This window comes from Coregonus lavaretus (genome assembly GCF_964263955.1).
Source record: "Coregonus lavaretus genome assembly, chromosome: 23".
Taxonomy (NCBI): Eukaryota; Metazoa; Chordata; class Actinopteri; order Salmoniformes; family Salmonidae; genus Coregonus; species Coregonus lavaretus.
In genome coordinates this window covers 40,922,932-40,945,069 of record NC_140010.1, presented here as the reverse complement: position 1 = coordinate 40,945,069, position 22,138 = coordinate 40,922,932, and the positions used below count along the sequence as shown (strand labels likewise).

The following is a 22,138-nucleotide window of genomic DNA, read 5'->3' as shown; positions in this document are numbered from 1 at the left end:
ATGAACCTGCAGGAGCAAGTCACTGCTTTGATGTTTGCAGAGAACGACAGGGTGTTGTCCAGGGTCATGCCAAGGTTCTTTGCACTCTGGGAGGTTGACACTGTGCAGTTGTCAACCGTAATAGAGAGGCCTTTGAGCGGGCAGGCCTTCCACAGGAGGAAGAGCAGCTCCGTCTTGTCGAGGTTGAGATTGAGGTGGTGTCTCCACCTGGGTGTCAGAAGGGGGGAAATAGAAAAGTAGTTGAGCGTCATTCGCATAGCAATGATAGGAGAGACCATGTAAGGATATAATTGAGCCGAGTGACTTGGTGTATAGAGAAAAGAGGAGACGGCCTAGAACCGAGCCCTGGGGGAGACCAGTAGTGAGAGAACGTGGTGCAGACACAGATCCTCTTCACGTCACCTGGTAGGAGCGGCCTGCCAGGTAGGATACAATCCAAGAGTGTGCAGAGCCTGAGACGCCCAGCCCTGAGAGAGTGGTTAGCAGTGTCGAAGGCAGCAGATAGATCTAGGACAGGGTTCTTCAATTCCGGTCCTGGAGGGCCGAAACACCTCTGTTTTTCATCCTCTCCTTCTAATCAGGGGCTAATTCAGACCTGGGACACCAGGTGAGTGCAATTAACTACCAGGTAGAAATAAAAAACAGAAGTGTTTCGGCCCTCCAGGACCGGAATTGAAGAACCCTGATCTAGGAGGATGAGAACAGAGGAGATAGTCAGCTTTGGCAGTGCAGAGAGCCTCCGTGACACAGAAGAGGAGTCTTGGTTGAGTGACCCATCTTGAAGCCTGACTGGTTAGGGACAATAAGATCGCTGTGAGAGAGATAACGAGAAAGTTGATCAGAGACAGCACGCTCAAGTGTTTTGGAAAGAAAAGAAAGAAGGGATACAGGTCTATAGTTTTTGACGTCAGATGAGTCGAGTGTTGGTTTTTTGATGAGGTGAGCGACTCGGGCCATTTTAAAGTCAAAGGGGATGCAGCCAGTGGTCAGGGATGAGTTGATGAGGGGAGTGAGGAATGGGAGTTCTCCAGAGATGGTCTGGAGAAGGGAGGAGGGGATGGGGTTGAGCGGGCAGGTTGTCGGGATGCCAGGCCTCACTAGTCGCAGGATGTCATCTGGAGAGAGAGGGGAGAAAGAGGTCAAGGCGTAGGGTAGTTCTGTGTGAGTGAGACCAGTGGACTCAATAGGCTGAGTGAATGAGTAGCGGATATAATAATATGCCATTTAGCAGACGCTTTTATCCAAAGCGACTTACAGTCATGCGTGCATACATTTTTGTGTATGGGTGGTCCCGGGGATCGAACCCACTACCTTGGCGTTACAAGCGCCGTGCTCTACCAGCTGAGCTACAGAGGACCATCATCAACCTTCTTTTCAAAGTGGTTGACAAAGTCATCCACAGAGAGGGGGGGGGGGGGATTAAAGAGGGAGGAGAAGGTGGAGAAGAATTTCATAGGGTTAGAGGCAGAAGCTTGAAATGTAAGAGTGGTAGAAAGTGGCTTTAGCAGCGGATACAGTGGAAGAGAAGGTAGAGAGTAGGGAGTGAAAGGATCATAGGTCCTCCGGAAGGTTAGTTTTCCTCCATTTCTGCTTAGCTGCCCGCAGCCATGTTCTGTAAGCTCGCAATGATTCACTCAGCCACAGAGCAGGAGGGGAGGGCCAAGCCGTCCGGGATGTAAGGGGACAGTGCGAGTCATAGGATGCAGAAAGGGAGGAGAGGAAGGTCAAAGAGGCAGAATCAGGAGACAGGAGGGAGAAGGATTTAGCAGAAGGGAGAGATGATAGGATAGAAGAGGAGAGAGAGCGAAGATTGCGACGGCGCATGACCATCTGGGTCGGGGCTGAGTAGTTAGGGTTGGAGGAAAGGGAGACAAAAGGAAACAAAGTAGTGATCAGAGACCTGGAGGGGGGGTTGCAGTGAGATTAGAAGGCGTGCAGCCTCTAGAAAAGATGAGGTCAATCGTATTGCTGCCTTGTGAGTTGGAGGGGATTGGGAGAGGGTGAGGTCAAAAGAGGCAAGGAGGGAAAAGAGAGAGTTGGACAGAAATTAATCGAAGGCAGACGTTGGGAGGATGAAGTCGCCAAGTACGAAGAGCGGTGAGCCATCGTCAGGAAATTAGCTTATCAAGGTGTCAAGCTCATTGAGGAACTCTCCAAGGGAACCTGGTGGGTGGTAGATGACAATAATGTTAAGCTTGAGTAGACAAGTGACAGTGACAGCATGGAATTCAAATGAGGAGATGGACAGGTGAGAGAGGGAGAAAATGGATCATCTGAAAATAACTTGGTAAGCTACTCAATGAGAGAGTGGTGTGGAGCCTTCCTTGAAAAACTCGGCAGAACAACTCGGCAGAACAGTCTTAGTTTTGACGACAAGACCGCCGCTGACACAACATGGGAGACTTAAGTACTAACACTAATTGCTAATTGCCTATCAGAGGTGGAGAGCACTGTACTAATTGCTGATTGCATAGGAGAGGTGAAACAACTCCCCCTCCAATACAGCCACTGATTACCAAAACAATTCACAAATTGCCCTGCCCCTTGATCCTGGTTGATGTGTCAACAACTATCTGCAAATTATGAGCAGTCAGCAGTTCACACACCAAGTAGGCCACTGGGAAGACAGGCAGCACTTAAAGTAGATGGCCCTAACTAGCAAAAAGACAGTACTGAAACATGATGGCGGTGGATGAATGACACAACAATGGGCCTCAGGATCTCGTCACGGTATCTCTGTGCTTTCAAATTGCCATCGATAAAATGCAATTGTGTTCGTATCTTATGCCTGCCCATACCATAACCCCACCGCCGCCATGGGGCACTTTGTTCACAACATTGACATCAGCAAACCGCTCACCCACACGACGTCATACACGCTGTCTGCCCGGTACATTTAAAACCGGGATTGATCTGTGAAGAGCACACTTCTCCAGCGTGCTAGTGGCCATCGAAGGTGAGCATTTGCACACTGAAGTTGGTTACGACGCTGAACTGCAGTCAGTTCAAGACCCTGGTGAGGATGGCGAACATGCAGATGAGCTTCCCTGTGACAGTTTCTGACAGTTTGTGCAGAAATTCTTCGGTTGTGCAAACCCACAGTTTCATCAGCTGTCCGGGTGGCTGGTCTCTGACGATCTCGCAGGTGAAGAAGCCGGATGTGGAGGTCTTGGTGCTGGCATGGTTACGCCTGGTCTCGGTTGTGAGGCCGGTTGGACATACTGCCATTTTCTCTAATACGACGTGGGATGCAGCTTATGGTAGAGAAATGAACATTCAATTATCTGGCAACAGCTACATTGAACACCACACATTTGCTGCTACTGTAGGCTGAATGATAGAACAGCTATTTCCATGTTCAAATGTTATGGGATGCATTTTTCTCCATTGTTTTTGATGGTAGGCCAGTCAGGTAGACCTACATTATGATCAAATAGCCACAGTAGGCTAATTGGCCACTGTTAAAACTGTAACTTAAAGCGGGTACAGCCTCAGTGTTCACAATAAGCACGCGCCGGAAGTTGCACAGAATTTTGACAACGTTCAAGTTTGCGCTCAGCAGACCTGAAATTTGCTCAGTGCAGATATCTTTTTGAGAGAACGTGCTCTACTTTTCTCTACTGTACGGTACTGTACTCTACTGTGCTGTACTGTAATGTGCTCTACGTACTGTGCTGTACTGAACTATACTCTACTTTTCTTTACTGTACTGTCCTGTGCTGTACCTTTGTGTACCTATTCAGGATACATAACCATGAAGAGAATGACATTCATAATTATGCATTTCTGTATAGTACAAATAAAGGACACATGATGTCATTCTGTTACCGGGTGTTGATCATCTTCACTTATCAAAATAGATTTTTTCAAACTCAAGGTGTCATATCATAGTTGACACCCCATTATTTCTGCAGGCATCTTTGAATCTTAATTCGGGGGTAGATATTTAACCGAGTTTTTGGAAAATGTGGTCACATAAAAAAAACTGAGGGAGGTTTTACTGTCATTCTGTTGGCAAACTTTGCATCTACACAAGAAAATGTGTTTTAGTAACATTTTCAGTGGAAATTCTTGAAAGTAGTTGTCTGCATATAAAATGCCTTCAGAACGTATTCACACCCCTTGACTTTTTCTACATTTTGTTGTGTTACAGCCTGAATATTTTTTAAATTAAATTGATATTTTTTTTGTCACTGGCCAACACACAATACCCCATAATGTCAAAGTGGAATTATGTACAAATTTGTTTTCAAATTAATTACAAATGAAAAAGCTGAAATGTCTTGCGTCAATAAATATTCAACCCCTTTGTTAAGGTAAGCCTAAATAAATTCAGGAGTAAAACTGTCCTTCACAGTTCACAATAAGTTGCATGGACTCACCCTGTGTGCAATAATAGTGTTTAACATGATTTTTGAATGACTATCTCATCTCTGTACCCCACACATACAATTATCAGTAAGGTCCCTCAGTCAAGGAGTGAATTTCAAACACAGAGTCAACCACAAAGACCAGGGAGGTTTTCCAATGACTCACAAAGAAGGGCAGCTATTGGTAGATAGGTTAAAAAAAAAGCAGACCTTGAATATCCCTTTGAGCATGGTGAAGCTATTAATTACACTTTGTATGGTGTATCAATACACCCAGTCACTACAAAGATACAGGTGTCCTTCCTAACTCAGTTGTTGGAGAGGAAGTTAACCACTCAGGGATTTCACCATGAGGCCAATGGTTACAGAGTTTAATGGCTGTGATAGGAGAAAACTGAGGATGGATCAACAACATTGTAGTTACTCCACAATACTAACCTAATTGACAGAGTGAAAAGAAGGAAGCCTGCACAGAAATAAAATATTCCAAAACATGCATCCTGTTTGCAACAAGGCACTAAAATAATACTGGAAAAAAAAAAGCTAACCAATTCACTTCTTGTCCTGAATACAGAGTGTTATGTTTGGGGCAAATCCAATACAACACATTACTGAGTACCACTCTCCATATTTTCAAGCATAGTGGTGGCTGCATCATGTTATGGGTATGCTTGTAATCGTTAAGGACTGGGTAGATTTTCAGGATAAAAAAGAAACGGAATGAAACTAAGCACAAGCAAAATCCTAGAGGAAAACCTGGTTCAGTATGATTAATTCACCTTTCAGCAGGAAGATAACCTAAAACACAAGGCCAAATCTACACTGGAGTTGCTTACCAAGAAGACAGTGAATGTTCCTGAGTGACCGAGTTACAGTTTTGACTTAAATCTACTTGAAAATCTATGGCAATACCTGAAAATGGTTGTCTAGCAATGATCAACAACCAATTTGACCGAGCTTGAAGAATTCTGAAAAGAATAATGGGCAAATGTTGCACAATCCAGGTGTGGAAAGACTCAGAGCTGTAATCGCTGCCAAAGGTGCTTCTACAATGTCTTGACTTGGGTGTGAATCAAAGGAGGTTGGTGGCACCTTAATTAGGGAGAAGGGGCTCGTGGTAATGACTGGAGCGGAATTAGTGGAATGGTAACAAATACATCAAACACATGGTCTCCATTCCATTTTTTTGCCGTTCCGGATGCTATTATGAGCCGTTCTCCCCTCAGCAGCCTCCTGTGGTGTGAATACTTATGTAAATGAGATATTTCTGTATTTCATTTTAAATAAATGTGCGAACATTTCTAAAAACATGTTTTCACTTTGTCATTACTGGGTATTGGTGTAGATGGGTGAGAGAAAAACAATATATTTAATCTATTTTGAATTCAGGCTGTAACACAACAAAATGTGGAAAAAGTAAAGGGGTGTGAATACTTTCTGTAGGTACTGTAGGTGTATGGTTTGTTAAACTTTGCAATCAATGGTTTTTGCTTGGTATACATTTCAAAGTGAAAAAGTGAATCTTAGCGTCACTCTGTTTTCCGTGGAATTGCTCAGTTCTGAAGGGACAGCCAGGAGAGGTGTAGTCTTCTAATGGCTATGGGGAGTTTGGTTTCTGCCACATTGCTCAGGCCTAGCCGGTTCCTTCAGATCTGAGAAGAAACTAAAAGATAGTTTCAAGTTGAATTATTAACTCCCTTTGTCTTCCTCAGCCGTTTTCCTCATACACAGACTGCCTCGCCATGAGTCTACCGGCCGCCCCGCCCAGCTACGCTGAATCCATGGCAGGGAACAAGGAGCAGGCGTTAGGGGGAGTGATAGTGGCAATACCCCCCTACAGTGACCACCCGCCCCCCATGCCCCCTCCACCGGTGCCCATCCACACCAGATGGGCCTACGTACACCCCAGTCCCAGTGAGTCGGGGGGCAACTTAGCCTACCTCCTTATCCTATAGAAATGTAATTGCTGTTGACTATTTATATTTCCGTCATGAGACTTATGATACCAACATTTTAGAATAATGTAATACAGTTTCATATGATACTACCACATTTTTCAGCCCTACTGATCTAAAGAACCTGCTGGAGCCTATTACATTGTTTTATAAGGGCATTTTTGTTCATAAATTCAGTTGAATTTAAGCAACAGCCACTAGTCTCTTGAATGCGCAGGTCCAATAATATCCACTTAACTTTCATGCGCATATCATGTGTGGCAGCAGTAACCAGCCAGCCGCATCCCCTACTATCTATTCCTCCATCAGTTTTTAAAATATAATTTAGCCGTGATGGCGAGGGGGGATGCTGACCCTGATGAGTCTTCTGTTGTTAGATTGGTACATGTGTTACATTGGAGCAACGTGCAGACCGAGCAATGTTGATACATTGTATAATTTCATCGCCTATTATAACCAAGAGCACAGGCCAGTCTGAGTAGATTTAGCAAGTTCACTGTCATGCAGACCCTGAGTGCCAGAGAGGGAAAATGGAGCACCGTTTCGCAGCTTTACAGCAAAGAAAATGGCTTGTCTCTAGCTTAAACGGTTAAAACCCATATTACCAGAGATGCCTTTTTTTCTTTCTATCGGGATTCACTCGCATTTTATATAATTTCACAAACCATGTCGCGGGCCGTTTTAAACTAATCCCGGGTCGCTAATTATTGGTTTGATAACAAACAACTTTGTTCAGTCATGTTACCTAGCTAGCTAACCTGGTAACTTGACAGTAGGTCTAGGCAAATTTGATTGGCACAGTAAGAAAGTAAAAAGGTCTGCTACACATAAGATGTGCTTAAAAGGTAGGATTCATATAGGCCTAATGTAAGCCTAAACTATATCAAAAATCAATGTATTTCTGGTGCTCGTTAAATTCTGTTTGGTGGCTAACGTTTTAAAAGTTGAGAGCAGTGTGTGTTCTATTAAACACTGAACAGTGTGAAGTGAAATTCAATGTGTTGTATTAAGTAGAAGTGTAAATTTCAGTGACAGGGTTTTGCGTAGCACATGCTCAGAACGTTTAGAAAACGGGAACAAGCATCCGGGGGACGGGACGAACAGGACACTAGGCCACTGATTTTTTCCCCCATGGTATTCCGATACTACTCGGTATCATGATAGTTGGCCTCGTGATAGTTGGCCTGGTATCGTATCATTAGTCAAATGTTGGTATCGTGACAACACTAATTATATCCGGTCTTTAAATATACTCCCTTATCCTGTCTTATGGACACATATCAGAGCTTAGCCTTGCATGTTGATCGTAACTAAGCATTTCCAAAACTAAGCAAATCGAAAGTAAGCATTTTACTGTTAGTTGTTTTACGAGGCATGTGACAAATCAAATTTGATTTAACTGACACAGACCTGCTGTGGTTACTCAGTAAGTAGCCTCGTCGAGAGCCAGGCTTCCCTAATTGGTAAGCCTGGTGAAGTCAATGGCAGAAAGTAGCTACAATGGGGTGGAATCCCGGTGTAAATCAGTGACGCCTCGCAACACGTCAAACCAATCACTCCAACAGTGCGTGAGGATGGCTGGGATTAAAACCCCATCAAAATATGTTGATGTATGCCGTGTTTCAATTTCAATAAATCGCAGACTGTCGGCCACACTTGATACACTAAACTTTGACCATAGCCTGTAGGTAGACACGCCATAATGTCTCTTTTTTTTGTAGAGTGTTCAACCAGAGAAGAGCTGTAATGCCTTCATCGACTCGATTGGTCGGAAAACAGTAATGAACATAACACGTAACGCAGCACCCCTTCTACGGGCATGTGGGGGAGGGTTCTTGAAATGTAACGGCCAATCAAAATGTAGCCGCTTCCAGCGGACCATTCTAGCCATTTCGACTAATACAAAGTTCTCCAGACCTCCAAAGGAGTGCCGTAACTACAACGTGATTTGGAGGTATGGCTACGCGAGACTACTCAGTGAGTGACTGTCCTAACTCCCGATGTTGGACTCTCTTAAAGAGTATTGTCCTTTCACTCTCTCCTTTTTTCACATCAAGTGCTGACCTGAGTATTAAATTATATGTTCTGTTCTGAATGACATGAGCGCCACGTTAGTTACCTAGTCAACAAGTTGTCATCTCTCCCTTAATTCTCTTGATCTCCCTCTCTGTTAGGCCCGGGCTACACCAACCCCTACACTTCCAACATGTCCTCTCCCTTCTCCGCCCCCAGCACCAGCGACAGCTTCAACGGTAGCAACTGGGAGGACAAGAACATCCGACGCATGTTCATTCGCAAGGTGAGAGGCTCTATCTAGTGCCCTTTTCTTTTGTCAACATCTTTTTATTGACTCTTGACATTTTTATTGACAAAGGCTCAACAAATTCAAGAGGTGGCGATGAAGGTCTGCCCTTTGTTCAGTTCATGTTGAAATTCTCTATTGTATGCTAATACTGATCATTTTTATAATGTACAGGTTTTTCTGATATAAGACAATGATCAGAAAACTAAGCCTTTTGATCTCCCGAGTGGCGCAGCAGTGTAAGGCGATGCAGTGCCTTACACTGCTGCGCCACTTGAGGCGTCACTACAGATCCGGGTTCGGTCCCGGGCTGTGTCGCAGCCAGCCGCGACCGGGAGACCCATGAGGCGGCGCACAATTGGCCCAGCGTCGTCCGGGTTAGGGGAGGGTCTGGCCGGCCGGGATGTCCTTGTCCCATCGCGCTCCAGCGACACTTGTGTCGGGCCGGGCGCATGCACACTGACACGGTTACCAGTTGTACGGTGTTTCCTCCAACACATTGGTGCGGCTGGCTTCCGGGTTAAGCGAGCAGTGTGTCAAGAAGCAGTGCGGCTTGGCAGGGTCGTGTTTTGGAGGACGCATGGCTCTCGACCTTCGCCTCTCCCGAGTCCATACGGGAGTTGCAGCAATGGGACAAGACTGTAACTACCAATTGGATGTCACGAAATTGGGGAGAAAAAGGAGGGAAAAGTACAACAAAATAAATAAATAATGGTATGGAATAGCTAAGCACTTAGGATCAATCTGAATACATTTTTATTAGTGTTTTCTTCCAAACCTCTGTGTTGCTTTCCTATATTTTCACCCAGCGCTTGATATAATGGGAGTTACCTCCCGCTTCCAGCACTAATGTGTAGCAGCACTGTGTCTTAATGTTGTTCTGCCTGAACTAGGCCATTTCACATTTCACTGTGCCCCTTTTGAATGGCCACAGTGAGTGTCGATAATATTTACCTTTGTGGATAGTCTTTTTCTAAAAGGGACCCATACTAGCACTCTGTTTGTCGTTGTTAAAATATATAGTGTTTTAACAGCTTCCTGTTTCATTTGGTCATTCCATGTCAAATCAACAAGTCATGACAGCCACCATTTCAGAAAAATCTGAGATGGTGGGTGTCATAAACCACTTTCTTGTGTTCATTTGACATGGAATGACCCATTTGTCTTTATTTGGTCTTGTTTCTATTTAACTCTAATCCTCTCAACTATCCTCATTTAACACTGTCCTATTGTTTTTAACTGTCAAAAGACTACCTTCAGAACTTGAAAGCATGTGCTCACAGTGAGTGATATTTCATCAGTACAGCACTAGACGTAACCATTGAAACGTAGATTAATCTTATCTGGTAGATTTACATTTTTAGTCATTTAGCAGACGCTCTTATCCAGAGCGACTTACAGTTAGTGAGTGCATACATTTTCATACTGGCCCCCCGTGGGAATCGAACCCACAACCCTGGCGTTGCAAGCGCCATGCTCTACCAACTGAGCTACACGGGGATATATAGAAGATAAATCATTTTTCACACTATACTATCCTGCTGACCCAAACCAAACTGAGCTGTCACTTTTACATTATCTTCTTCAGCAACTACGGTGGATGCGTAACCAGGCCAGCTCAGTGCAGCTTGGTTTGGCTCGGCTCGTTTCGATTGGTCTCAGTAGTGTGAAAAGCCCTATAGTGTCTTCTGTCTTAGTAGTGTGTAGTCCTCTCAGCTAGGATGTTGTGAGAGGCTATCTAACACATCCTATTCCTATCCTCAGGTGTTCACTATCCCCATGGTCCAGCTATTGGTGACCTTTGGTATCGTGGCACTCTTCACATTTTGGTGAGGTCCACTGTCATGAAACCACACTCCAGAAAACAGTTGAGGGCCCAATTTAATAAGCGTTTTTGCACTTGCAAACTGGTTATTTTCTGAATGACAAACAACAAACACCTCAACGGGTGCAAACTTTGCCCTTGTTACAAACGCTTAGTTAGAAAAAGCTGTCTCCATATTGTAATAAAAAAGGTATTCTCCACAGTTATTACAGTTGAAGTCGGAAGTGTACATACACTTAGGTTGGAGTCATTAAAACTTGTTTTTCAACCACTCCACTAATTTCTTGTTAACAAACTATAGTTATGGCAAGTCGGTTAGGACATCTACTTTGTGCATGTGCATGCAAGTAATTTTTCCAACAATTGTTTACAGACAGATTATTTCACTTATAATTCACTGTATCACAATTCCAGTGGGTCAGAAGTTTACATACACTAAGTTGACTGTGCCTTTAAACAGCTTGGAAAATTCCAGAAAATGATGTCTGGCTTTAGAAGCTTCTGATAGGCTAATTGACATAATTTGAGTAAATTGGAGGTGTACCTGTGGGTGTATTTCAAGGCCAACCTTCAAACTTTGCTTTGCTTGACATCATGGGAAAATCAAAAGAAATCAGCCAAGACCTCAGAATTTTTTTTTAGACCTCCATAAGTCTGGTTCATCCTTGGGAGCAATTTCCAAACGCCTGAATGTACCACGTTCATCTGTACAAACAATAGTACGCAAGTATAAACACCATGGGACCACGCAGCCGTCATACCGCTCAGGAAGGAGACACGTTCTGTCTCCTAGAGATTAAGGTACTTTGGTGCGAAAAGTGCAAATCAATCCCAGAACAACAGCAAAGGACCTTGTGAAGATGCTGGAGGAAACAGGTACAAAAGTATCTATATCCACAGTAAAACGAGTCCTATATCAACATAACCTGAAAGGCCACTCAGCAAGGAAGAAGCCACTGCTCCAAAACCGCCATAAAAAAGCCAGACTACGGTTTGCAACTGCACATGGGGACAAAGATTGTACTTTTTGGAGAAATGTCCTCTGGTCTGATGAAACAAAAATATAACTGTTTGGCCATAATGATCATCATTATGTTTGGAGGAAAAGGGGTGTATTTGCAAGCCGAAGAACACAATCCCAACACAATCCCAACCGTGAAGCACGGGGGTGGCAGCATCATGCTGCAGGAGGGACCGGTGCACTTCACAAAATAGATGGCATCATGAGGAAGGGAAATTATGTGGATATACTGAAGCAACATCTCAAGACATCAGTTAGGAAGTTAAAGCTTGGTCGCAAATGGGTCTTCCAAATGGACAATGACCCCAAGCATACAGTGAGGGAAAAAAGTATTTGATCCCCTGCTGATTTTGTACTTTTGCCCACTGACAAAGAAATGATCAGTCTATAATTTTTATGGTAGGTTTATTTGAACAGTGAGAGACAGAATAACAACAAAAAAATCCAGAAAAACCCATTAAAAAAATGTTATAAATTGATTTGCATTTTAATGACAGAAATAAGTATTTGACCCCTCTGCAAAACATGACTTAGTACTTGGTGGCAAAACCCTTGTTGGCAATCACAGAGGTCAGACGTTTCTTGTAGTTGGCCCGCAGGTTTGCACACATCTCAGGAGGGATTTTGTCCCACTCCTCTTTGCAGATCTTCTCGAAGTCATTAAGGTTTCGAGGCTGACGTGTGGCAACTCGAACCTTCAGCTCCCTCCACAGATTTTCTATGGGATTAAGGTCTGGAGACTGGCTAGGCCACTCCAGGACCTTAATGTGCTTCTTCTTGAGCCACTCCTTTGTTGCCTTGGCCGTGTATTTTGGGTCATTGTCATGCTGGAATACCCATCCACGACCCATTTTCAATGCCCTGGCTGAGGGAAGGAAGTTCTCACCAAAGATTTGACGGTACATGGCCCCGTCCATCGTCCCTTTGATGCGGTGAAGTTGTCCTGTCCCCTTAGCAGAAAAACACCCCCAAAGCATAATGTTTCCACCTCCATGTTTGACGGTGGAGATGGTGTTCTTGGAGTCATAGGCAGCATTCCTCCTCCTCCAAACACGGCGAGTTGAGTTGATGCAAAAGAGCTCCATTTTGGTCTCATCTGACCACAACACTTTCACCCAGTTCTCCTCTGAATCATTCAGATGTTCATTGGCAAACTTCAGACGGGCATGTATATGTGCTTTCTTGAGCAGGGGGACCTTGCGGGCGCTGCAGGATTTTAGTCCTTCATGGCGTAGTGAAGCCAGAAATCTTTCTGATTGAGAGGGGGTCAAATACTTATTTCCCTCATTAAAATGCAAATCCATTTTTAACATTTTTGACATGCGTTTTTTCTGGATTTTTGTTGTTGTTATTCTGTCTCTCACTGTTCAAATAAACCTAACATTTAAATTATAGACTGATCATTTCTTTGTCAGTGGGCAAACGTACAAAATCAGCAGGGGATCAAATACTTTTTTCCCTCACTGTACTTCCAAAGTTGTGGAAAAATGGCTTAAGGACAACAAAGTCAAGGTATTGGAGTGGCCATCACAAAGCCCTGACCTCAATCCTATAGAAAATGTGTGGGCAGAACTGAAAATGCGTGTGCGAGCAAGGAGGCCTACAAACCTAACTCAATTACACCAGCTCTGTCAGGAGGAATGGGCCAAAATTCACCCAACTTATTGTGGGAAGCTTGTGGAAGGCTACCCGAAACATTTGACCCAAGTTAAACAATTTAAAGGCAATGCTACCAAATACTAATTGAGTGTATGTAAACTTCTGACCCACTTGGAATGTGTTGAAATAAATAAAAGCTGAAATAAATCATTCTCTCTACTATTATTCTGACATTTCACTATCTTAAAATAAAGTGGTGATCCTAACTGACCAATTTGTACTAGGATTAAATGTCAGGAATTGTGAAAAACTGAGTTTTTTAATCTATTTGGCTAAGGTGTATGTAAACTTCCGACTTCAACTGTATATACTGGATTGTCAGATAAAGATGAGAAAGTGAAAAATGGTTGCCCATCCTCTCATTAGATGTCCAAACTCATGAATTGTCACTCAAATTTACAGTGAACCAGTCCGGCAGTTTGTGCAGTACAACCGAATCCTCTACCTTGCCTCATAGTGAGTATTCTATCTCTTACTCTATGTGCTATTTACTAATGCCAAACTGGTAAAAGAAATGTGTCATAAGACTTAACCTACTGAGAACACTACGTCATTTCAACCTGGATCCTCGGGTAATATTTGGTTGCGACGTTGATAAATGAGATAACAATTTATATTCACCCACTCAAAAAGACAGCCAAAAGTTAGTTGAATTTCCAATGTGTTATCACTATACTTTCAACCATATAAAAGCACAACCAAATTACGATGTTGCCCAAATGACTATCACTGCGCTTTCAACCATTTAAAAGCGCAGCGAAGTTCAAATGGGAATACAATGTCAGATCTTTAGTTTATTTATACAACAGATTAATGTGTTATTACTGTGCTTCATCTAATAGCAGAACCAAATGACCTGGATTGTAGTTAAGATTACATAAAAGTACATGGTGCAAGTGATCAATGCCGTTCGAGATTCTGCGCAGATTATCACAGCAATTGTGAAGATCTCCACAGACCTGCGACGACCTATGCATGCTATCTTGAACATACACGCCTAAAATGATTACATAACTGTCATGCCCTGACATAGAGTTCGCTAGTTGGTTTGGTCAGGGTGTGAGTATCTATGTGTGTGTGTGTGTGTGTGTGTGGCCATTGTGAGCTTGACGTTACGTTGCTTTTGTTGTTTTGTCGTGTGTTTACTTTATAAATAAACATGTATGCATTCCACGCTGCTCCTTGGTCCAATCCTGTACTCAACGAACGTGACAATAACAAGGATTGTATAGTTACACTAACCTCAAATTGTGACCATGGAGGTGCTACTCATTTTAAAGTTGTATGTTACATTATTTTCTATGTTACGTTATTTTGTAAGATAGACTTCATTCTTGGCTATTTACTGTATTACAAAAGTAATATTGAATTGTGCTTGGTTGACAACACAACCAAATATCAACATTTAAAGGACATGTATCTACTGCTTGGATAGTTCCATCTGTGCCATTGACTTAGTCTGGCTTTAATTCAAATTTGTCTAATAATTGCTATGTTGGATTCACGTCTCCATCTCAACCAAAAATCTAAGTTAAATAATAGGACTAAATCAAATCAAACTTTAAATGAACTTTAAATACAGTTTCATTTGATTTTGTCCTATTCTTTAACTTAGATTTTTTTAGGTGCACTGATATGGCACTCTGAGCTACCTGTCATAACTGGTGACCACATAATGGTTCTTATTCCAGCATCACCTTCATGGGGACATATCTTGTGCTAGTCTGCAGCACAAGTGCCCGGTAAGAAGCCAACTCTTCAGGCAACACTTTTTTCTTACATTTGATTGGTCTTCCTTCAATCATTCCCAATTCCTACTTTCATAACTAAAAGGTCAAGGCACTTTTGTACCATTTAATATCCATTTTTGATTCACTGAAGACAGTATTTGGGTCATTCCATCAATTTGGTGCCTTTTTCTCAAATGTGTATTTTTTTTTTAATATTTCACCAAATTCTAACATTCTGTAATAGAGTACATGTTCAACTTCATAAAAAACATTTTCCCATCTCAAGAGGTTAAATTAAAAAAGAAGACAATAGTAAGTGCCTATTAAAGCTGCAATATGTAACTTTTGGGGCGACCCGACAACATTCACATAGAAATGTGAGTTATACATCTGTCATTCTCATTGAAAGCATGTCTAAGAAGCAGTATATCTGTTCTATATCAAATCAAATCAAATCAAATTGTATTGGTCACATGCGCCGAATACAACAGGTGCAGACATTACAGTGAAATGCTTACTTACAGCCCTTAACCAACAGTGCATTTATTTTAAACAAAAAAAGTAAAAATAAAACAACAACAAAAAAAAAGTGTTGAGAAAGAAAAGAGCAGAAGTAAAATAAAGTGACAGTAGGGAGGCTATATATACAGGGGGGTACCGTTGCAGAGTCAATGTGCGGGGGCACCGGCTAGTTGAGGTAGTTGAGGTAATATGTACATGTGGGTAGAGTTAAAGTGACTATGCATAAATACTTAACAGAGTAGCAGCAGCGTAAAAAGGATGGGGTGGGGGGGCAGTGCAAATAGTCCGGGTAGCCATGATTAGCTGTTCAGGAGTCTTATGGCTTGGGGGTAGAAGCTGTTGAGAAGTCTTTTGGACCTAGACTTGGCACTCCGGTACCGCTTGCCGTGCGGTAGCAGAGAGAACAGTCTATGACTAGGGTGGCTGGAGTCTTTGACAATTTTGAGGGCCTTCCTCTGACACCGCCTGGTATAGAGGTCCTGGATGGCAGGAAGCTTTGCCCCAGTGATGTACTGGGCGTACGCACTACCCTCTGTAGCACATTGCGGTCGGAGGCCGAGCAGTTGCCATACCAGGCGCTGATGCAACCAGTCAGGATGCTCTTGATGGTGCACTTGTAGAACCTTTTGAGGATCTGAGGACCCATGCCAAATCTTTTCCGTCTCCTGAGGGGGAAAATGTGTTGTCGTGCCCTCTTCACGACTGTCTTGGTGTGTTTGGACCATGATAGGTTGTTGGCTATGTGGACACCAAGGAACTTGAAGCTCTCACCCTGCTCCACTACAGCCCCGTCGATGAAAATGGGGGCGTGCTCGGCCCTCCTTTTCCTATAGTCCACGATCATCTCCTTTGTCTTGATCACGTTGAGGGAGAGGTTGTTGTCCTGGCACCACACTTCCAGGTCTCTGACCTCCTCCCTATAGGCTGTCTCATCGTTGTCAGTGATCAGGCCTACCACCGTTTTGTCGTTGGCAAACTTAATGATGGTATTGGAGTCGTGCTTGGCCACACAGTCATGGGTGAACAGAGTACAGGAGGGGACTAAGCACGCACCCCTGAGGGGCCCCCGTGTTGAGGATCAGCGTGGCAGATGTGTTGTTGCCTACCCTTACCACCTGGGGGCGGCCTGTCAGGAAGTCCAGGATCCAGTTGCAGAGGGAGGTGTTTAGTCCCAGGGTCCTTAGCTTAGTGATGAGCTTTGAGGGCACTATGGTGTTGAACGCTGAGTTGTAGGCAATGAGCTGCAGTGTTGAGTGCAATAGAGATTGCGTCATCTGTGGATCTGTTGGGGCGGTATGCAAATTGGAGTGGGTCTAGGGTTTCTGGGATGATGGTGTTGATGTGAGCCATGACCAGCCTTTCAGAGCACTTCATGGCTACAGACGTGAGTGCTACGGGTCGGTAGTCATTTAGGCAGGTTACCTTGGTGTTCTTGGGCACAGGGACTATGGTGGTCTGCTTGAAACATGTAGGTATGACAGACTCGGCCAAGGACAGGTTGAAAATGTCCGTGAAGACACTTGCCAGTTGGTCAGCGCATGCTCGGAGAACATGTCCTGGTAATCCGTCTAGCCCTGCAGTCTTGTGAATGTTGACCTGTTTAAAGGTCTTACTCACATTGGCTACGGCGAGCGTGATCACACTGTCGTCTGTAACAGCTGGTGCTCTCATGCATGCTTCAGTGTTGCTTGCCTTGAAGCGAGCATAGAAGTGTTTTAGCTCGTCTGGTAGGCTTGTGTCACTGGGCAGCTCGCGGCTGTGCTTCCGTTTGTAGTCTGTAATAGTTTTAAAGCCCTGCCACTACGGTCACTGTGGGGACGACGTCATCGATGCACTTATTGATGAAGCCAGTGAGTGATGTGGTGTACTCCTCAATGCTATCTGAAGAATCCCTGAACATGTTCCAGTCTGTGCTAGCAAAACAGCCCTGTAGCTTAGCATCTGCGTCATCTGACCACTTTTTTATTAACCGAGTCACTGGTGCTTCCTGCTTTAGTTTTTGCTTATAAGCAGGAATCAGGAGGATATAGTTATGGTCAGATTTGCCAAATGGAGGGCGAGGGAGAGCTTTTTTATGCGTCTCTGTGTGTGGAGTAAAGGTGGTCTAGAGTTTTTTGCTTGCCTCAAAGCGTGCATAGAAGTAATTTAGCTCGTCTGGTAGGCTTGTGTCACTGGGCAGCTCGCGGCTGGGCTTCCCTTTGTAGTCCGTAATAGTTTGCAAGCCCTGCCACATCCGATGAGCGTCGGAGCCGGTGTAGTAGGATGATGCAAAATGCATCATCATGATATGTGGCAAGTGACACTTCTTGAAATTCCTATATCTTGAAAACTTGACTGCTGACATGAAAAACATTTTGGGACTGTATCAACAGTGGACTAATGGAAAACATTTCAAATATATAGTTTTTCCTTTAAAAAAGAATTGCTCCGCCATTTCCTGGTTGCTAAAATTCTAATAGTTTGCCTAATTTCAGTTTATGTGACAAAACAACTATAGTGTAGAGTCATTGTACCATCTAAACCGCTGTGAAATATATTTTCTATAACCAAAAATATTGTGTTTTCAGCTGGTGTACAAAACCTAAAATTAAAAGACTCAAAAATTAACTTAAGACTGGGAAGCATAGAAATAGCACACATAGAACAGATCTACCGTTTCTTAGATTTGCTTTCAATGGAATGAAATAACTTCAATTTCTATGTGAATTTGGTCGGGTTGCCCAAAAAGTTACATATTGCAGCTTTAAGTGCCAAATAAAGTAACAGGGTTTACTGTAAAAGGGTTGACAATTTCTTCTTAAATCCCCTTGTGACAGGTAGAATGGAAGCTTGTTGTATGCAACAGAGAATGCCAATTGAACGCAAGCTTCACAACATTTGTTCAATTGTAAAAAATATCAAGTTTTGTGGTAAGGTTTGTTAAATTGGTGCTCTGCTCATACAAAAATTATCTCACTATATCTCATTGGCTTTTTACAGGCGACAGTACCCCACCAACCTCATCCTCTTGGGGATATTTGTAAGTGTCCAGGAAGCTATTTCTGCTTGATATTTAGTGGTATGCTTAGTTAGTGCCGCAATGATAAACATTTTACTGAAATTGTGGTACTCAAAATTATGAGGTGAAAACTTTACTAGATCTGTGAAATTGTTGTGTTTGTGATCCTATTTTTGTCCTCACTTATACAGACTTTGGCAATGTCTTACATGGCAGGCATGCTGGCCAGGTAAATTGTGTGTGTGTGTGCATGCATGCGTGCATGTGTAAATATGTGGTGTGTGAGTGTAGACTGTCCCATTTTTTTGATGTCTACGGTAATGATGTCTACTGAAAGGTATTGTCATACAGAGGAGTAGTAACTTGGTTATCCCTCCCCTGTGTCCATAGCTACCACAACACTAAAGTGGTGATGTTGTGTGTGGGCATCACCGCCATGGTGTGTCTGTTCATCACCCTCTTCTGTTTCCAGACCAAGGTGAGTTTTTACAAGCAGACAGCTAACAGAACAATCTGTATGCCTGTTGTCAGGTTAAATTATTTAGTTTTGTCCAAGTAGTGGCATTTTGATCATTTGTGACTAGTTTCAGGAAACTAGGTGTATGTCGCGCGTCACTACTTCACAGGAGAGCCATTTGAACGTAAACCTTTTTTTAAAATCAAAATGTGTTTTTTGGCGTAGTAGAACTGCATAAGTGTTGCTCTCCACGTTCTGGAGGACCGAGTTTTGAAATCGGTGGAATTAGTGTATGATAGCTAAGGAGATGGAGAAAACACCTGTCTCCGGATTCATCTTCAAACTAAGGGCAACCATGGCATCCGTGACATAGATACGGGTAAGATTATCTTACGGGTAAGACTATCTTACGGGTAAGATAGTCTAGCTAGCTACATTTTCAGATATTACATGTTTCTAATTTTGTCAGAAAGTCATTTTCATTTCAAGTTAAGGTGTACTGTTAGCTAGCTAGCTAACGTTAGCTGGCTGGCTCGCTAGCTAACGTTACGTGTATGATCTGTGTAGTAATATTATTCGTATCTCAGAGCCATTTGATTTGCTAGTTATAGCCTACATTGAACCTGGTTGGTTAGCTACCTGCAGATTCATGCAGGGTAGTAACGTCATGAGTTGGGATTATGGTTCATTGTTTAGCTAGCTGGCTACATGTCTTAACAAAAGACTCCACTATGCAAGTAACCATTTCAATAGAATATTGTTGATAGACGTTGCTGGTAAATTCGCTGTGGCTATCTACTCCGATTTCAGAGCACTCTCGTCTGTGTGCCAGAGGGCAGAATAACTGATGAATTTACGAATCCTCAACACCCGTTGAATATGGCCGGTGTCAGTAAACGTTGGCAAAAAAGTGTAATTAAATTGTTGCCAGCAGCACAGTTGCAGTCACCAACGCTCTAGATAACATAAAAACAGCCTAACCAGCTCTGCTAGGGTGAGTAAAATGGTCAGAGTGAGCTGTGCTCTCATTTGTGTCTGGAAGTAGCTAGCAAGCTAGCCAACGTTAGCCAGTTAGCTTGGGTGCTTGACTGCTGTTGTTTAGATAGAACGCTCGGATCAACCCTTAAAGAGATGGGTGGGGCTAAAGCTTAAGAGGGTGTGAACAATGCTGAATGGGTGTAGACAAAGAAGAGCTCTCCAGTAGGTGTACCAAAACATTCAAAGGCCATTTTCTCAAAAGTGAGGTTACAAGTTTATCAACTTTCAAAGCAGAATTATTTTCCCATTGTTCCTCAACTGTAGTGTATGATATACCATTTTCTAGCTCAGTCTCTACTTTTATCCAATGTAAAAAACACAATTTTACATGTTGCTAAATAAAACCGAATTGAGTCGGTTGGTCACATTTAGCTAGGTTGATTTGACGTCATGTGGCACGTTCAGCAGGGCAGAAGGTTGTAGAAGGTTCAGATAGAAATACAGTGCCTAGTGAGTCTACACACCCCTTGCACAGTCTTTACATTTTGCTGCCTTCAAACTTTATCTAAAAAGGATTCAATTGCATGTTTACCCAAGATCTACACAACCTACTCCACACCTACAACACACTCCCAGTCCCTCCCGCTGAAAAACATCCCCACAGCATGATGCTGCCACCACCATGCTTCACCGTAGGAATGGTACCAGGTTTCCTTCAGACGTGACACTTGGCATTCAGGCCAAAGAGTTCAATCTTGGTTTCATCAGACCAGAGAATCTTGTTTCTCATGGTCTGAGAGTCCTTTAGGTGCCTTTTGGCAAACTCCAAGCGGGCTGTCATGTGCCTTTTACTGAGGAGTGGCTTCCGTCTGGCCACTCTACCATAAAGGCCTGATTGGTGGAGTGCTGCAGAGATGGTTGTTCTTCTGGAAGGTTCTCCCATCTCCACAGAGGAACTCTGTCAGAGTGACACTCACCTCCCTGACCAAGACCCTTCTCCCCTGATTGCTCAGTTTGGCCGAGCGGCCAGCTCTAGGAAGAGTCTTGGTGGTTGCAAACTTCTTCCATTTAAGAATCAGCGCCACTGTGTTCTTGGGGACCTTCAATGCTGCAGAATTTTTTTGGTAACCTTCCCCATATCTGTGCCTCGACACAATCCTGTCTCAGAGCTCTACGGACAATTCATTCGACTTCATGGCTTGGTTCTTGCTCTGACATGCACTGTCAACTGTGGGACCTTACATAGACAGGTGTGTGCCTTTCCAAATCATGTCCTATCAATTGAATTTACCTCAGGTGGACTCCAATCAAGTTGTAGAAACATCTCAAGGATGATCAATGGAAACAGAATGCACCTGAGCTGAATTTCGAGTCTCATATGAAAGGGTCTGAATACTTATGTAAATAAGGTATTTCTACTTTTTATTTGTAATACATTTGCAAAAATGTATAAAAACCTGTTTTCGCTTTGTCATTATGGGGTATTGTGTGTAGATTGATGAGGGGATTATTATTTTTTAAATCCCATTTTAGGATAGGGCTGTAACGTAACAACATGTGGAAAAAGTCAATGGGTCTGAATACTTTCGGAATGCACTGTAATTTACATAAGTATTCACACCCTTGAGTCAATACTTTGTAGAAGCACCTTTGGTTGCGATAACAGCTTCGAGTCGTCTTGGGTATATCTGTATCAGCTTTGCACATCTGGATTTGGGGATTTTCTCCCATTCTTCCTTGCAGATTTTCTCAAGCTCTGTTTAGTTAGATGGGGAGTGGCTGTGAACAGCAATCTTCAAGTCTTTCCACTGATTTTTCAATGGGATTCAAGTCTGGGCTTTGGCTGGGCCACTCAAGGACTTTCACATTCATGTTCTGTAGCCATTGCAGCGTTGCTTTGGCTTTATGCTTGAGGTCATTGTCCTGTTGGAACGTAAATGTTGTTTGCACTCTGAAGCAGGTTCTCATCTAGGATTTGCCTGCATTTGGAGCCATTCATTGTTCCCTCATTCGTTACCAGTGTTGTGACTTTGGCTATGGATATTCCAGATAATTTACTGATTAATTACTGGAAAAATTAATGTACCTAATTTATTAGGTTATCCTATCCAAATTAATCAAAGGAGGGGCACCATTCAGTTTTTTTTAAATATAGAGATTCCTTGAATCATCCTTAATCAACAGTCAGTTACTATATTCCTGTTCTGAAAGTCGTTGAGCTCGAAAACTTTAAGGACCCAATCACTTGTAAATGAACTCAAGGTCACAGATTCATTTTTAAGGTTGTATTTACTAGACTAAATAAGTTGGAAAATGAGGTA

General features: G+C 43.0%; 1 protein-coding gene across 1 annotated transcript in view; it reads left to right on the top strand.

The window, feature by feature from the left end:
• faim2a (Fas apoptotic inhibitory molecule 2a) overlaps window positions 1-22,138 on the top strand; it is a 56,371-nt gene that overhangs the window by 10,309 nt on the left and 23,924 nt on the right. Inside the window, exons 2-9 of the mRNA XM_084188032.1 lie at window positions 6,083-6,284; window positions 8,500-8,624; window positions 10,392-10,456; window positions 13,535-13,588; window positions 14,824-14,874; window positions 18,364-18,403; window positions 18,574-18,611; window positions 18,773-18,860. Of these exons, the coding sequence (XP_084044158.1) occupies window positions 6,113-6,284; window positions 8,500-8,624; window positions 10,392-10,456; window positions 13,535-13,588; window positions 14,824-14,874; window positions 18,364-18,403; window positions 18,574-18,611; window positions 18,773-18,860 (633 nt within the window). The 5' untranslated portion in view covers window positions 6,083-6,112. The remainder of the gene's footprint in view (window positions 1-6,082; window positions 6,285-8,499; window positions 8,625-10,391; window positions 10,457-13,534; window positions 13,589-14,823; window positions 14,875-18,363; window positions 18,404-18,573; window positions 18,612-18,772; window positions 18,861-22,138) is intronic.